The sequence below is a fragment of the Enhydra lutris genome, unplaced genomic scaffold (assembly GCF_002288905.1).
Source record: "Enhydra lutris kenyoni isolate GAN:26980312 unplaced genomic scaffold, ASM228890v2 scaffoldscaffold27, whole genome shotgun sequence".
NCBI lineage: Eukaryota > Metazoa > Chordata > Mammalia > Carnivora > Mustelidae > Enhydra > Enhydra lutris.
Window position 1 is genome coordinate 5,373,659 of NW_019154111.1, and position 14,014 is coordinate 5,387,672.

The window sequence follows — 14,014 nt, forward strand, 5'->3', positions numbered from 1 at the left end:
AAACAAAAGATACACAATAGAACTGTTATTATCACAATAAATAAAAATGGGTATAATACTGAAGCAACAAGAAGAGGGTAAATTTAAGAATATCTTTAAAAGAATTAAACCAGGGAAATCCTTGGAAAAAATTTCCACCATAACCATTATCCAAAATGATAAGTATAACAGATTATGATGATTGGTCTTAAGGAAGATGAGCCACAAAAGACTTTTTCTCTGTGAGTAACATTCAAATCCCCTGTGAGGACTCTCTTATTCGGGCTCTTCCTAAAAAGCATTTCTTGATTTATTTAGGTAATGATAGGTTTCTTTTGTATGTAGAACAACAAAAGAAGGGAGATACAGGATTTCACAGGTGTTGTAAAGGTTGTAAATCTGTCAGTGTGGGTTCCAAATGGGATAAAAAAATGCAGAGGCTAGACCAACTCCCTCTTCTATGTGGTTAGTGGTTTAGTCCCCTAATCACCGAATTGTGAGATATGAGCCTCTGGACAGTTGAAGAGGAGGACTCCAAAAAGTGTAACGGCTAATATGTAGAAACTATGTCAGTATTGTATCTGATAAGGAACAAAAGGTGTGTGAAACTGTTCAATGATCCCTGTTTCCTGCTGTCCTAAGATCTCCACTTTATTGCAGTTAAAAGTTGACACCCCAGAGAAGGCTCTCAAAGTTTGCCAACACTTAAAAAAGCTATTTGATATATATATATAATCAAGTATTAAAGTATTTTACAATACTGGCACAAAAGCAGCTGATTTTGTTTTTAAATCCTGGCATTTCTTCAAAATTTGAAACACTAGATAATTATAAATTATCAACATCTGCCAGATAAATGAGCCATTACTCAATGTAGTTTATTACAGTAACAGTTTTGAAATTTCATGGCTGAAAAGAATGCTTTCCAGCCCAGTTTCCAGAAACCCAAAGTTTCTGGAGAAGTCTTCTAAGCTATGTGTTATTAGAGCCATCTAACAAGCTTACTTGGACCTACTTCACCATGAGCTAAGTAAAATGTCTGTTCTCAAAGTGAATATACTTAATATGTTATATAAATATGATTCTTTTAATAACACCACAAATGTAAATTTACCTGTTTTGGATCTGATTTCCTGTGAATTTTATGTATTTTGTTTTTTCCATCAATTTGGTGATTAGTGTATCTATGATCACTTTCTGATTCTGAAAAGCTTCTTCTATAAATTGGTATCTGGAAAGACAAGTAAACAAGCCAATTATTTCAAGCTAATATATCTAAAATGAGGAAAAGCTACCACATAGAAGCTATTTAAGATTATAAAAGACATAGTAACAATAATCTTTAAAAAAAAAACAAAAACAAAAACAAAAAAACCCACAAACCTCTAAAATGTCCCTAGAAGGGAGGTTTTTCATGCTTTCAAAGTTTTCCCTAAGAAAAAGGGAGTTGTTACAGATATTATTCATGGATACTCTTAAATTATTTTGGAAACTTGGAGAAGATACACATCTACCATTCATAGTTGGCTGGGCTGGCAAAAAGTAATCACAGATATTTAAGTAGATTTATTTACTATTTTGCATTTTCACAATCATAAGAGTTTGATGCTATAAACCTACATTTTAAAGATCACTTTTAAACATTAGGTAGTTGTGCCCCAGAGGGCACAAATATATGCCTTTGGGAAAAATGGAAGAATAAGAAACACTCTTGATGTTATGCCTTGTATGCAATAATGCTTTAACCAACATACAATACAGCACTTTAAAAAATTTAACTTGGAAGTCAACATGATAACCTCCGACAAACTATGCAGATAACTCAAGAGTAGCTCCAGGGAAACAGTAATATAGAAGATTACCAGTATTACTAATTTTTCATAAAATGCATAAAATACAGTGTTTTACATAGTATGATTTAAAAGTGCAAGCACACTTAAATCAGTCAGTATTATAAACAGCGTTGCCAGCATTAGAAAAAAAGGGGAACACAGTTAATAATTGTTGGATTTCCTTCGTACATAATGCACTCTTTGGGACCCTGGTCAGTGTAACGTTAAATGAAATGGTCAAAATGGTAATTGTTAACTTGTTCCTAAATTCAATCTAAAAATTTCTAATATTCCAGTTCTTTTAGTAGATCATTTTTACCAGATTTAGGAAATTTCCTTTATTCCTCATTTGCTAAGATCTTCTATCATGGGTGTGTGTGTGTGTATTTACAGAATGTTTCTTCTGTCTCCTGAAATCATCATGTAGTTTTCCCTTTATTCTCTTGATATGAATTACATGAAAGATTTTCAAATGTTAAATGAACTGTACACCTAGAACAAAGCCAACTTGGTTGCAGTTATATTGCCCGAAACTCACAGTATTACTGGATTTGGTTTCCTACTTCATTTCTTAGAATTTTCACATTCATTTCATGGGTGAGACTAATCTGTCAATTTTCTATTTTTATTCCCCATAAAATAAGTCGGAGAGAATTCATTCTTTCATCATTCTCTGCAAGGCTGTATGCATTTAAAGGTGTTATTTTTTACCACACCCATGTTGCTGATTCATCAATTAAGTCATTTGGGTCTGTAGTTTTGTGAGAAAGTTACAAATTATGGATTTACATTAAAGGGCTATTCTGATTTTCTAGCTTATCGTGTGCTAATTTGGTAAGTTGTATTTTCTAAGAATTATCCTCTTTCAAGTTAAAATTTTCATAACTATTGACAGATATCCTTTTCATAATTTTAAATGCCTTTAGAGATGTGTTGATGCCCCCTTTTTCTCCTGGCACCCATCAGGTAGGTCTGTTCTCAGTCACTTGTAAAGGAATTTGTCAATTTACTAGTCTTCAGAATGATCTGATTTTTTACTTTACTTCATTAATGCCTGCCCTTATCCTTATTATGCCTTTTTCTCCACTTACTTTAGGTTTAATATACTCATTTTTCTAATTTGAGATAAATGTTTACTGCATTTACTTTTTATCCTTACTATCTACTATATATATTTCATGATACATACTTACCTTTCATCATGGCCTTAACAATATATTTAGGATATTATTTCCATTATCATTCAGATAAAAATACTTTCTGATATCCACTGGGATTTCTTCTTTGCTGCTTTATTTAGATTTATTTCTAACTGCCTATTTTGAAATAATTTCCAAGTTAAATCTGCAATGGTACAGAGACCTATACCTTTACATAGCTTGGTTTTTCAAATATTGACTCATCATAGCTCTTTAACACCTTAATAATCAGTATGCATTTCCTAAACACACAGTATTATTATTCAATCACACTATAATAAAGAAAATGGACACTGAGATAATACTCTCACCTACTATACACATCATATTCTAGTTACATCATTTGTTTCAGTCATGTTCTCTCAATCACTTTTCCCCTTCTAGTCTAGGTTGCAGTATGGGATCACTCATTGCTACATTTAGCTTTCATATGAATTTCATTTCTTCATTTTCAAGTTTTTGGAGAATTTTCTCACCTATTCTTATCTTCTAGATTTAACTGTATTGAGTTTATGCAAGACTTTATATGACTTTAACCCTCTGAAATTTAAGACTGCCTTGACATATAGTCAATTAGATTTTTTTCTTTTGCTCTTTGAAAAGATTATGTATTATTAGGTGCAGTGCTCCTAATGTTCAGTCTTTGCTAATTAGGTTATTTGAATCTTACTGAAATATCCTGATTTTTAATCTGTTTGTTTTGTCAATTACTGAAAAAAGTATGTTAAAATTTCCCATTATATGGATTTGTCTTTTTAAAGTTCTGTCATTTTTGTTATACATTTTAAGCCTAAGGGCACATATATATTTAGAACTGTTATATCTTTTATTTTATTTTTATTTTTTATTTTTTTAAAGATTTTATTTATTTATTTGACAGAAAGAGATCACAAGCAGGCAGAGAGGCAGGCACAGAGACAGGAGGAAGCAGGCTCCCTGCTGAGCAGAGAGCCCGATGCGGGACTCGATCCCAGGACTCCGAGATCATGACCTGAGCCGAAGGCAGCAGCTTAACCCACTGAGCCACCCAGGCGCCCCTAGAACTGTTATATCTTTTAAATGAAGAAAGCCTTCTATTGTATAACATGTCCCTCTTTATCTCAAACAAGGCACTGTGATATAACAGCATGCCTCTGGTTAGTGTTTATGTAGCACATCTTTTCCCATTATTCTTTCCATATACTTAGGTTTTAGTTGTTCTTCTTATAAAAAGCAAATAGCAGATTTTCTATTCTCTTTCTTACCCAGGGTGAAATCTTTTAATTTGGAACATTTTATCCATTTACACTTATTATAGTTACAAATACACTTATAGATTTACCAATTTACCAAGGCCTTATTCAAGCCCATCCATTGTCTTTTCTGGGCTGTGTTTAGATGGATTAATTATTCCACTTCCCCTCTCTGTTAACTCTGATAATCACAGACACTTTCACTATTCTTTTAGTGATTACTCTAAACATAACAAAATATAGCTCTGGACTTACCATCTAATATTAATTTGTACTTTTTTACCCTCTCGAATCTTAGAACACGAACTCCATATCCTAAACATGTCTGTTGTATAATACACACACATGACACACACCAATGAGACATACTTGTTTCATAAGTCAACATTTACTTAGATTTACTCATATGTACCTTTTTAACTGCTCTTCTTTCCACCATGCATTAACAACCATTTCTCTTTTGCCTAAGGTATATTTTAGTGAGGGTTTACTGGGGATATATTATTCTAGTTTATTTTGTCTGAAAACGTCTTTCATTAATCTTCATTTTAAAAATTTTTCACTGAGTATAAATTATTTTCTTTTGTGCTTTAAAAATATTTCTTTTGATCCTGCTGGGGATTTATGGGGCTTCCTAAATATGGGCTAGACATCTTTCTTCAGTATTACCATATTTTAAGCCATTATATTCTGTCCTTAAATGTTGCTTCCTTCCCATTCCCTCTCTCTTCTCTCCTTCTTGGGCCCCAGTTACATCCTGTATTACTTCTTCTACTTTCCATCCTTCTGTTTACCAGACTTCATTCTGGCTATTTTCTTACTTTTCTTTTAGTCCATTAATTCTCATTTCCCACTAAGCCAAATCTGTTATAGCCACTAATGAGTTAATTCCAGTTACAGTAATTTTCAGTTCTCATTCTTTTTTATAGTTTTCAGTTCTCTACTCAAATTTTCTATTTTGTCTCTTATCTTTAATATGTAAAGATGTGGCCCTAAGCGTCTTTTTATATTATTTGTTGTATCTGCTAGGTTTTGTTCATATTGTTTAATCTTCTAGAATACTTGATTACTTCTAATTATGTGTTGGACCATTTTGCAAAATTCATTACTGAATAAATTTAAGGCAGAAGATGATGTTTTCTCTCTTCAGGAAGGATTTATGCCTTGAGGCACCAGCAGTATGATTTCCATTTACTCTGTCTTTGGGTACTGAAAAAATTTGATGCTAAGGCTTCAGTCCCACTCAGGAACTATTTGTAGCTAGTTCGTCTTTACTGTAATAGTGTAGACTTTCAGGATTCCAAATCAAGGCAAGGTGAAGCCTTCAACCACCGTAACCCCTGAACTCCAATTTCTATCTTCCCAGCCCTGTGGCCTAGCAGAAGTTTTCCCCAATATGGTAAATGCCTCAATGGGGAAAAAAACTCCTATCATAACTCTGTCCCCACTCCAACTTCATCTAGTAATTCTTTACTAATAAGATCTAAAATTTTTATTAATGACTCCTATAGTTTTTCCAGGTTTTCTAGTTATCCTCACTGATATTGTTTGGTCTAAATTGCCAAGTCTGCCATTATTGGAACTCTAGGTGAATTTTTTTTTCTTTTTTTTTTTTAGTTTTTATTTAAATTCCAGTTAGTTACCATACAGTAAAATAGTATTAGTTTCAGGTGTACAATTTAGTGATTCAACACTTACATACAACACCCAGTGCTCATCACAACAAGTGCCCACCTTAATCCCCACCACCTATTTAATCCATCCCTCCACCCACTCTCCTCTGATAACCATCAGTTTGTGAAACTAGACCATTTTAAGCAATTTTATTTGTATCAATCAGAATCCTACTATTTTAAATAAATCAGTGGTTGCTAACTCAATTGCCTATGGGAGGTCAGATTTAAAAATAAGCTTCAGTAGGAATTATGATGAATTGGGAAAGGCATGCCTCATTCTACAGAACACGAAAATGAATTCCATCTGAATGCTGACATGCAAGGGGCCCACAGCCATAACAGGTTCCATTTTCTCAAAAACCCAAAGATCTAAATTTTTTTTTTCTTAATGTAAAAATCTCCTCATTTTACAAACAACAATTTGGCAACAAATTCCATTTATTTTCATATAGCGTGTAGGCCAGTGGTTCTCAACTCAGGGTGATTTTGTTCTGTAGGGCATCTGGCAACATCTGGAGACATTTTTGGTTGTTACACGGGGAGGATATTACTGGGATCTAGTGAATACAGGTCAAAGATGCAGCCAAACACCATACAATACAGCAGAAATGCCCCCACAACAACTATTAATAGTGCCCAAGTTGAAAAATCCTGGAACAAGCCAACATACGGCCGGCCAAACAAAACTCTGCTGTCACTTGGCTGGGGTGCCAGCAGTCCTCTATCCCTCATAAAGTTAATTACATATGTAAGTATATAATTAAAGATGCCAGTACCTGTGCTCTTTATGCTCTAATAACTGGCAGTCTCGGCATGTCAGTTTATCACATGTTTCACAGTAAAGCTTCAGCTGCTCCTTCTTATGAAAAGGACAAAACACTGGTCGCTGACTGGTCACTCCAACTGCCTCTGTAGAAACAATGGGATGAAAATTAATGTAATTGAATACTATATAATTATTAGATTATTCATTTAGATTTGAACCCATTAAGATATAAAAGAGGGCACCTGGGTGGCTCAGTGGGTTAAGCCTCTGCCTTCGGCCCAGGTCATGATCTCAGGGTCCTGGAATCAAGCCCCGCATCAGGCTCTGTGCTCAGCGGGGCCTGCTAATGCCTCTCTCTCTACCTGCCTCTCTGCCTACTTGTGATCCCTCTCTCTCTCTCTCTCTGTCAAATAAATAAATAAATAAAATCTTAAAAAAAAAAAAAGATACAAAAGAGCCATAAACAGTTTCTGACACCATCACTACTACTAGTCTTTATGTATATTAAAATAGCATTGTCTGGTGACAGATGGCAGCTACGCCTGTGGTGAGCACAACATATTATACAGACTTGTCACATCATTATGTTGTACACCTGAAACTTATGTAACATTGTGTCAACTATACTTCAATTAAGAAAAGAAAGAATAAAATATTAATTATTCCCAGCATTTTAGAAGGAAAAAATAAATATGCTTTTCTTTCCAGAAATCCAAATTAACTCAAGAGAAAAACAAAGTATGTAGTTAAAAATATGCTTAATGGAATTTAAGTCTTTAAGAAAATAGCCCAGGTTAGTAAGTGCGAACCAAGTGGATGTTTTCTACTCCAAATATGGGAGGAAATGGTTTTAAATGGAACTCAGAGAATCTAATAAAATGTATAAACTGTGATGAAAAAGTTATTTTCCCACTTTTGTAAAAATCCTTACAGAGGGTACCCATTAACACATAAATAATCGGTTTATACTGTGTACTATAGTCCTCCATGTAACTTCTTTTTAATTTTCTTTCTTTCTCAAGAGAGAGCACACAAGTGGTGGTGGGAAGAGAGGGAGAGAAAGAATCTCAAGCAGGCTCCATGCCCAACATGGAGGACAGGGGGCTGAGTCTCATGACACTGAGACCACAACCCAAGCCGAAATCAAGAGTCCATGCTTAACTAACTAAGACACCCAGCCACCCCAGCCATTTAACTAACTTCTTAATGGTTACCCTGAGTGACAGTAAAACTGAGGAACGCTTATGTTATAATGTTAAATTTTAAAAAATCAGAATACAAATGATTGCTTCAACAGTAAATATCAGTTATTTCACTAAATCAAAGGTAAAACCCAAACATTTCAGAAATAATTCCACATTCCAGCAATAACCACTGTTAATAACCTGGTATGTTTTCTTCTGGTTGTTTTTCTACATATATAACTACATACATTAGTAGGTACTTTGTTTTACAAATTTTAAAAAAATGCTATTACACACACTGTCTTGTAAGATCTATTCACTTAATTCTTAAATACCTTTCTTATTTTATTTCAGTTTGAGAGAGAGCATTGGTGTGAGGGTTCACATATACGAGCAGGGGGAATGGCAGAGAGAAAGAGAGAAATCTCAAGGCCACTCCACGCTGAGTGTGGAGCCAGACATGGGGCTCAATCTCATGACCCTGAGATCATGACCTGAGCCCCCAAATCAAGAGTTGGATGCTTCACTGAATGAGCCACCCAGGCGCTCCTCTTAGAAACCTTTTAGTGAGTAAATAGATCAACTTATTTAACTGCATAGTATTTCATCAAATGAATACAACCTCTGCTGTGGACATTTGAGTATTTCTCATTTTTCAATCTTGTATGATAATGCTAAAATAAACATATGAAATGTATAAGTCACTGAATGTTTACACAGATAAATTCCAAGTAGAACTGTTGGGTCAAAAAGTGATTTATACAAACATAAGTACATTATCTTCCAAAAAATTATACCAATTCATACTCTTACCAGTGTAGAGTGGCTGTTACCTACTTTACTAACAGTGTTTTGTCAGTATTTTTAATCTTCACCAATCTCGTAGGGAAAAAAAAAAATTTCACTCTCTTTGGACATATTTCTTTAATAACTGAGATAGAACAACTTTTCACATTCATTAATCATTTGTATTTCTTTTAAGAATTGTCTGTTCATGTGGCCCCTGGGTGGCTCAGCTGTTAAACATCTGCCTTCAGCTCAGGTCATGATCCCAGGGTCCTGGGATCGAGCCCTGCATCGGGCTCCCTGCTTTGCGGGGAGCCTACTTCTCCCTCTCCCACTCCCTCTGCTGTGTTCCCTCTCTCACTGTGTCTGTCTTTGTCAAATAAGTAAATAAAATCTTTAAAAAAAAAAAATGGTCTGTCCACAACTCTACAACTTTTCCATCCAATTGTCTCTCTTACCAATTTGTAGACACATTTGATATATTGCTTGCCAAAGATTTTACAAATATTTTCTCCAATCTGACTTGGTTTATGGCATTTTTCCAAGTAGATCCTTAAAACATTTTGTAGAAAAATTAATCTTTTAGTTTTAGAGAACTGCTTCTAGAAAGGCTTCTTCCTAATTATAAGTGTTAACTTTTTTTCTCTTATAGTGAAATTTTATGGTTTTTTAAAAAATATAAATTTTATATTTATCTGACATTTCATATACAGTTGACCTTGAACAACACGGGTTTTAAGTGCATGGGTACACTTATACATGGATTCTTCTTGACAAACACAGTATGGTTACTATAAATGTATTTTCTCTTCTTTATGGCTTTCTTAACATTTTCTTTTCTCTAGCTTACTTTGTAAGAACACTGTATGCAATACATACACACACCCACACACACACACGCCCACACCCACACACACTTCTTATAAAATGTGTTTTGGGGCAACTGAATAGCTCAGTTCATTAAGCATCTGACTTCAAATCAGATCACGATCTCAGTGTCCTGGGATGCAGACCTGAGTTAAGCTCCCCACTGAGCGGAGAGTCCACTGGCCTCTCTGCGTCTTCACACGTGTGCACGCATGCATGTGTATGCGTACTCACACTCCCCCTCCCAAACAAATCAGTAAAAATTTTTAAAGAAATGTATTAATTGACTGTTATCAGTAAGGTTTCTAGTCAATAGTAGGCTACTAGTAGTAGTTAAGTTTTGGGGAGTCAAAGGTTTATGTGGATTTTCAACTGCACAGGGGTCAGCACCCCTAAGTCTCATGTTGTTCAAGATCAGTTGTACTATCAATATTTACAAAACCTTACATGTGTGTCGGCACGTAGAATGAGTTCACAGACTCACATTTTCTGATAATAAAACTACAAAGTTCAAACAGGAAACAAAAATATCCAAGCAATGGGAACATTTTCTTTTTCCTTTCAATGAATTCTTGGGTTCATAATAACCACACTGTTAAGCAACTTGGCTTTCTGCATTTAATATACATCATGGCCTTCTTTCTATATCATTATATTTATAACCTACCAAAGTGGAAAAGAACAAATGCAAAAATTCATAATCTTCAACAGCATGGTAATCATAAATGCAGAATACTTAGTTTTTTGTTTTTGTTTTTTTAAATTAAGTAGGTTCCACACCCAATGTGGGGCTTGAACTCACCATCCTGAGATCAAGAGCTGCATGCTCTACCCACTGAACCAGACAGGTGCCCCCCTACACACAGAATATTTAAAAAATAGTAAATCTAAGTGGCAGATTATATCAAGCTTTAAACACAACTCTACAAAAGATAAAAATAAATATCAAGTATTTATGTCAAAGAAGTTAGTAATAGAACTTTAAAATAAAATTAGGGTAAGCTGGGAGAATTAAAAATAAAGAACTAAAAATATATAAAGGATATTCAGATAAATTTCAAAGCTGCTTCTGTGGATAAAAACAAGAGGATAACCTACTATCTAGTCCCATCAAACTCCAGGCAAAAATGCTTAAAACTCTAATGAAAGAAGGAAAATAATTAGAGAAAATTAGCAATATGGTAAAAGATTATTAAAAGCACAACACATCAAGACCAAATGCAATTAATTCTAGCAATGCAAAAATGGCTCAGTATCAGTAATGTGAATATCCTCACAGCTCCCCTGTACCCCTCTCCTTGGTGTGCATGTCATCTGGGCATCATGGTAGATAGAGTGACCATACATCTTTAGTTGGCTTAGGACATTCTGGGTTTGTGTCTACTCTTCAACAGTAACTATAGAGCTTTTGGTTTAGGGAATTAGAACATCATAAGCCCCCTTTAAGGGCTTCGTTGACTTATCAAAGAATTTAGATCCTAACTCAGTCATCTTCCTAGTCTTCAGTGTCACCATCTCTCTGGATGATTCAGAAATCCACATAGATTACCACATAAAAACAAGGCTCTCAGACTTTCTCATCTCCAGAGACCTAGACTCCATTTTAGGTCCTCACATCATGGTCCCACCCTAGACTTTTGATTGTCCGTAACTATTCCATTTCTATAATCAAAAATTCAAACATCCACTCTAGTAACTTCTACTTCTTAACCTTCCAATTCTTAACTACTCTCACTGTAACTCAAGGATCTCTAGGTTCCTAATAATTTCTTTCACTCTATCAACTGACACTGTCAACTTCATTTCCTTTATACAGTTAAAAAAAAAAAATCCTTCATTTTAGTAAATAGCATTGTTTGTACCTCTTACTCTACTGAACTTCTGCAAGGTGTATGTATGCAGCTAAACCCAAACCCTAAGTAAGTTAAATTCTTCTCTATACCCACATGCACACTGCTGAGGCCCAATGGAGAAAGTTTTCTTTTTATTTATTTTTTTAAAGTTTTTATTTATCTATTCCTGTCAAACAGAGAAAGAGGCAGAGGGAGAAGCAGTCTCCCCACGAAGCAGGAAGTCAGATGCGGGACTTGATCCCAGGGCCCTGGGAATCACAACTTGAACAAACAGCAGATGCTGAACCGACTGAGCCACCCAGGTGCTCGGGATGGAAGAAGTTTTAAGGCCTATACATCAAATGTAACCTGGATGCTACCAAACAATCTGTTTCTGACGCTGGAGCTCTCTTTTACCAGAGTTATTTCAAGTATCCCACACATTCCTGACCTTTTCATCCTATTTCCTCTGCTTTACTTTGCAACAGATGACTGAATTCACAAAAAAGAGAATTCTTTCTAGCACTATCTATTCAATTTATCTGAATCTCTACCTGGTGTCTTCTTTTTTGTCTTTTCCTCATTAGTGTCCTCAGAAATTATATCCCCTTTTCCTGTGTCACTAGACTCCTAGCCTCATTTTATTCCTCCTCCTCCTGAATCTTACTCTCTAGCTACATTCAACTGTCTCCTTCTGGAAATTTGGGCATGTATTTCAGTTTCCCCACCCTTCTCCTTCCTGTGATGAACTTCTTTTCCTCCTTCAAGCCCCAGATTTGGCCTCCAACCTAAATCCCCAACTCTGAGTTTGGTGCTTCTTTCATTTGCTCCCATAGAACTTATGAGGCCAAACTATGATTGCTAATTTGTTTGTAGCCTTCATCATACTTATAGCTTCTGTGGGGCAGAAGTATCTGTTTGATTCACTTTACATCTCTAATGCTTGGCAAAGTTCCTGGAATATTGAATAGATATACAAACACTGGTTGACCTGAATTAAAACCAATAAAGTAATTTTTAAACAAAAATATATTAAGTCATAAAAACAAATGGAAGTCTGATAAATATTACAACATGAATAAACCCTGACAATACTGTGGTAAGTGAAACAAGCCAGACACTAAAGGACAAAGCTATATGATTCCATTTGCAAAAATGAGCAAAGTCATAAAGACACATGGTAGATTAGAAGTTCACAGGGGCAGAGGAAAGAGGGGAATAAGCATTATTACTTATTAGGTACTGTTTCTTTCTGTGATAATGAAAAAGCTTTGAAAACACACAGTGGTGATGGCTGCATAGCACTGTGAATGCCATTAATGCACCTTAACGAATGGTACACTTAAAAATGGTTTAAATGGCAAGTTTTTAAGTTGCTTGCATTTTACTACAATATTTTACTACAATAAAAGAATACATTAGTAAACTTCACATTATAAGCAATACAATAAAAACAGAAACCGTATATTACATAAAAAGCAGAGCTTCTTTAGTTATCTACATATCAAATATCATGAACCAGGTTTACCACAACAATATCAGAGGGGAAAGAGTTATAAAACTTTTATTAAGCCCACCTCTTGTCACCTTATGAGTAAGAGAAGTGAAGTTTAAAAAGTATTTCTTTTTTCATTTGCTATACATTTACACCAAATTCAAGCATTTCCAGAAGAGGGGGTTGGGAGTATGAATATAAGGCAGAAAGACTCTCTATCTATTCATATTTAACAACATTTTTAAGTCTCCAAAGTTCAGTTACAATATAGATCTCCTTTACTAAAAACAAGAGTGTATTTAATGCTTACAATTGTATCAAAACAAAGTCAAGTACAGGAAGAAAAAGAAGAGTGGGATGGAAAGAGACAAAAAGAGATTAAAACCAATTTAGTACCTGGAGATACCTCCTCCTTCTGTCTCACAGTGTGGTCTTTCGTGAACTTCACTCTCTGATGAGCTCTGATGCAGGTCTTGCAGAGCCACTCAACACATTCTACACAAAACCCATTAGCTTCTGCATTGTCCTCACAGCTTGTACACACCTAGTAAGAGAAACAAGTCACATTAAGTTTTAAGAAAAAGGAAAAGGTGTTCAAACAATTAGTCATATAAAAATGATAGACAAATCATACTTGCTCTATCACAGTTATCTTAACAGTGTGTATACATTTAAACTGACATGTTTTAAATTATAAGCTTATGAAATGGAAATATGGTATTGTCCTTCACTCAATAGATCAAATACTCCAGGCACAATGCTAAGTGCTGAGGATTAACAATGTGGAAAAGCAAACGTGGTTCCTGCTCTTATGATACCATGAGTCTCACAGATGGGGAGTGTGGGTTCATATCCCCATTCCACACTTACTAGCTAGGTAGTCTTGGGCGGGTTACTTAGAATGCTCATCTTTAAAGTGCGGTTAGTAACAGATTTTGTTGAGTCGTGCTGAGATGAAATGTGAGGCACACAAACATTAGTGGAAGAATTACACCAATATGTAATTACAAACTGAGAAGTGCTATAAAGGAAAGGTATGAGAAGCTATAAAAGCACATGATAGGGGAAACTGATCTCATTTTAATGGGGCTGGAGTGTTGGAGAAAGCAGAGATTACCCAGGCAAGGCTTTCTCTAAGGAGATCATATTAATACTAAGATATGAAA

The 14,014-nt window shown here is 35.0% G+C and overlaps 1 protein-coding gene across 2 annotated transcripts in view; it reads right to left on the bottom strand.

Annotated features, from left to right (window-relative positions):
- LOC111152016 (tripartite motif containing 24) overlaps positions 1-14,014 on the bottom strand; it is a 92,988-nt gene that overhangs the window by 35,323 nt on the left and 43,651 nt on the right. For both annotated transcript variants that reach the window (XM_022510286.1, XM_022510285.1), the window contains exons 3-5: positions 13,245-13,392; positions 6,695-6,827; positions 1,094-1,210 (exon numbers count right to left, since the gene is read on the bottom strand). In XM_022510286.1, the coding sequence (XP_022365994.1) occupies positions 1,094-1,210; positions 6,695-6,827; positions 13,245-13,392 (398 nt within the window). The remainder of the gene's footprint in view (positions 1-1,093; positions 1,211-6,694; positions 6,828-13,244; positions 13,393-14,014) is intronic.